A 3,972-nucleotide genomic window follows, 5' to 3' on the forward strand; every position below is an offset into this window, starting at 1 on the left:
CACACACACACACACACACACACACGCACTTCAACCCTTACACAGTACAAATGTGGTTTTGCTTTTTTAGAGCAGCTACGGTAGCCTATATTTATGAACAGTTTTACTTCCCATTTTTTGTAAATGTCAATACAAACCTGTACACATACTCTTACACATTTCCTTAAACTGATAACATTYCATATACAAACACAAAGAAGGCTACCCTCTTCCGTTTCTATGCAGATCTGCATACACTGCATACACTATCTGCTAGTATCAATTTTATTTTAACATTTTATTTTACCTTTATTTATACAGGTTTTTTCTCATTGAGATAATATCTCTTTTCCAAGAGAGACCTGGTCCAATAGCAGCAGAGGGAACAACGTTTCAGACTTCAATGSATCTGTTAACTTTACATCAGCACACTGCTGAGCAATGACACCATTTAGAGTTAGTTAGAGAGATGCCAGACCTTCAGCACTAGCTGACTCTGAAGAAGAAGACTCTGAAGAGGATGAGGAAGAGTCCGAATCCGAGGAGTCGGAGGCTGATGAGTCGGAGGCCGAGGAGGAAGAGGAGGAAGCTGATGAAGATGCGGAGGAGTCTGCGGCTGGTGCTGGTTCAGCGGCAGGGTCAGGAGCAGGATCGAGAASCACATCAGGAGCCAGATCTGTTGAACAGAGAAAATCACATTGGCTCGTTCTAAGCATGTATGAGCGTTTATGTCTTATTATAAAACGTGTTACGTTAGTTCTCTCGTTCAGAATACATTGTCACAATCAGAAGTTATGATGAAACAACACAATATGCTTTCCCAACTTACCGTTCATGGACAGGGAGACCGARAGAACGGCACAAATGGTCAGGAGAGTCAGAGACTTCATGTTGTTTATGGGTTTTTGTCTTGCTGCTTTCTTGAACTACCAGTGAGTGGTAGTAGTAGAACTTTGGTTCTTTCTCTCCTTCTTTCAATGCCTTCTTCACTGTATATCCCTCCATGGTCAATATATACTGTAGTCATCCCCCTCCCAATCAGATACACACAATGGTCAGACAATGTGATTGGTTAGGGAATCGAATGTCAACTTGTGCCACTTCCACTTTCCTGGACACTCATCACATAACAACCCACACACCCGACAGGCACAGGAACTGGCAAAAACACACCCACACAAACATACACACTCGATGTGGCATACATACATGTACACACAACCCATATGGCGGAACCAATGAAATGAAACAAGTAGGGATGTGTAAGAAGGTTTCTAAAAATGGAATTCATCTTCTATGTAGCCCCTTTAATTGCACAGGGACTACTACATTTGATCTAGAATGGACCTAACATCATCATCACACCACYAATATTGTGTATTGAAAACAGAAAAGTGCTGGTTTGAAAATGAATATAGGCTTTGAGTTGAGAAATATTAGTAGAAACATAGGCTATTTCTGGCATTGTTATTGTTGTGGTGWACAGGTAACTGCCAAACTAAAGGAAACACCATCATAAAACATCTTCATTCAATTTGGTTGAGTCAAAGATCTCAGATCTTGCCACAAACAAAACAAAGGTCAACTGGGCCTGTCCAGCTTTTTTTTATACATGACCCTAAGCATGATGGGGACCAGGAACCACACCTGTGTGGAACTGGTTTTAATGTCTATGGTGTGGAAGCACCTGCTTTCAATATACGTTATATCCCTCATTTATGCAAGTGTTTCCTTTATTTTGGCAGTTACCTGTATGTGCATGCTAAGTTAAATCCTGTAAGAGTTATATTCATTCACYCCAATTATTCTGAATTCCAACCGTTAATTTCCCCCCCATTTCGGTCTAAATGGAATCAATCCTGAAATTCCCCTGAATTCGATTCCATCCCCACCATTCATCAGTGTAGTATAAATAATCCCAACAGAAATACCTAAAAAAACAAACGGGTCAGAATAGAAGCAATATATCTCTCTAAATAAGACATTGTCTATAAGTTGTGATTGGATTTAAATCAGGCCCCAGCCAGTGGCATGTAGCGGATGACCCTGGATCTGAGTTGCTGAGAGGRTCAGCTCCTCGGCTGCTCGCCTCAAACTCCCACCCCCACAAACCCCAAACTACAGCCCAGGTCTACCACACACTACAAATCGAGTGACTGGGAACAGCACCGAGACTCATTATGTGACAGAGATTAATGACAGCCTACCATTGTCCCACTGAAGCCACAGCCATTCACTATATAAAGGCTGGGGCCATTCAATTCCAGACAGATCCACAGCCACACGGTTTAAACTAACTTAACCACCCAACTGTTACAGCCACACTTGATGTATTTTTGCATATGCACAGGTATAAACAGCTTGCCTGGGTTGCCCATATGTTAAATGCACAATGATGTGTGTGATATGCATATGGATTGGATAGATTTGTTTTGGTGGGGGCCTAATATTGACTGTGGTTGGTCGATATATAGAGATACAAGCTTGCATCTGATATTGGCTGATTTCATATTTCAATTTCCAGACTGTGGACAGGGAGTAAAGCCATATTGAAAGGTAAATATGGTAGATAATCCAATATGTCTTGATGTATATATTTATATATATCGGCGCTGACACCAGCGGCCTGGTTGTGTGTTACAATGASAAATACCATTGCCCTCTGCTGTAGCAGACTGATCTTGTTGTCAATCTCTTGCTGGTCTGTTCTTTGTGTTAAAAGGGGCAATCTGTAGTTGCTACATCAATTTTTTGACATAAATTATATGATATGTACCCATTGATTCTTGAAGAATATAACTCATAAATGCCTCATGAGCTTAGTTCAACTGTCAAACCCCATACAGAACCCAAAATATGAGCTTGTTATACTCCAATGTTTACAAAGTAAATGTAAACAACCACTGTATAGCCTCAAAACATGGTTAAAACTATACTTTTGAAATCCTGGATGGTCAGTTCTTGAATTTGCTCTGTCTATGAATTTGAGACTGGTTATATTTCTCCAGTCCCATCACTCAGCTTTTTACTGAAACTGGGAGAACGCCTTGTTTTGTATCAACTGTTTGGTTATGGTTTCAACTGCTGATTGCCGCTTTAAGGGTTTTTCTTGGATAGTGTGGGGTGTAATTTCAATGTCTGGTCCAGCATCCATTTTTGTGAACGCGTTTCAATGCAGGACAAAATCCCTGGTCGAATAAACATAGAMGTTAAGAGTCTAGGCTTTTCTGCAGGATCAGGTCTGTTTTAGTGTGCATTTTTGTCCTGAAAATCACATACAGTGCAAGCCACATAGTAATCTGGACAAAATGTTTTACGGTTCTCCCAGTGACGAAAGTGACACGGTTACAGACAGAGACAAGGGGAACTTAGCTCATTCCAGGCAGAGACAAGTGGCCCGTAGCTCATTCCAGACAGAGATAAGGAGCCCGTAGCTCATTCCAGACAGAGATAAGGAGCCCGTAGCTCATTCCAGACAGAGATAAGGAGGAACTGAACACCTTAAGATTATAGACAATTAAGGCCTTTGATTAATGAGTGTATTTTTAACAAGTAGACTATGGAAGCATCTCACCCTACAAATACTAATTACAATAGTATAGTTTACTATATAAGCACACTGCCACATTGTCCCTCTAGGGAGGCATGCACTACAAAACAAATGCAAAATAAAAGAAGAGAATTGTATGTCTTTGGAATGAAAAGCTAAGGCCCATTATATCTTTGTCTGTTGAATGAGCAAAGGCATCCTTATCTTGTTCTTAATGAGCTTAAGGCTACTTATCTCTGTCTGGAATGGCTAAGGCTCCTGTATCTTCTGATCATGGGAATGAGCTAAGGCTCCTTATTCTGTCTGAATGAGCTACGGGCTCCTTATCTCTGTCTGGAATGAGCAAGGGCTCTATCTCTGTCTGGATGAGCTGACGGGCTCCCTTATCTCTGTCTGGAAAGAGCTACGGGCTCCTTATCTCTGTCTGGAATGAGCTAAGGGCT

At 41.1% G+C, this 3,972-nt stretch overlaps 1 protein-coding gene across 1 annotated transcript; it reads right to left on the reverse strand.

The window, feature by feature from the left end:
- Positions 1-10: 10 nt before the first annotated feature.
- LOC112080021 (osteocalcin 2a-like) lies at positions 11-975 on the reverse strand. The gene is made up of 2 exons (XM_024145810.2): positions 809-975; positions 11-655 (listed from the first exon to the last, which is right to left on the reverse strand). The coding sequence occupies exons 1-2, from the start codon at positions 867-869 to the stop codon at positions 441-443; spliced, it is 276 nt and encodes a 91-aa protein (XP_024001578.1). The 5' UTR covers positions 870-975; the 3' UTR covers positions 11-440.
- Positions 976-3,972: the final 2,997 nt, after the last annotated feature.

This window comes from Salvelinus sp. IW2-2015, unplaced genomic scaffold (genome assembly GCF_002910315.2).
Source record: "Salvelinus sp. IW2-2015 unplaced genomic scaffold, ASM291031v2 Un_scaffold11051, whole genome shotgun sequence".
Lineage (NCBI taxonomy): Eukaryota > Metazoa > Chordata > Actinopteri > Salmoniformes > Salmonidae > Salvelinus > Salvelinus sp. IW2-2015.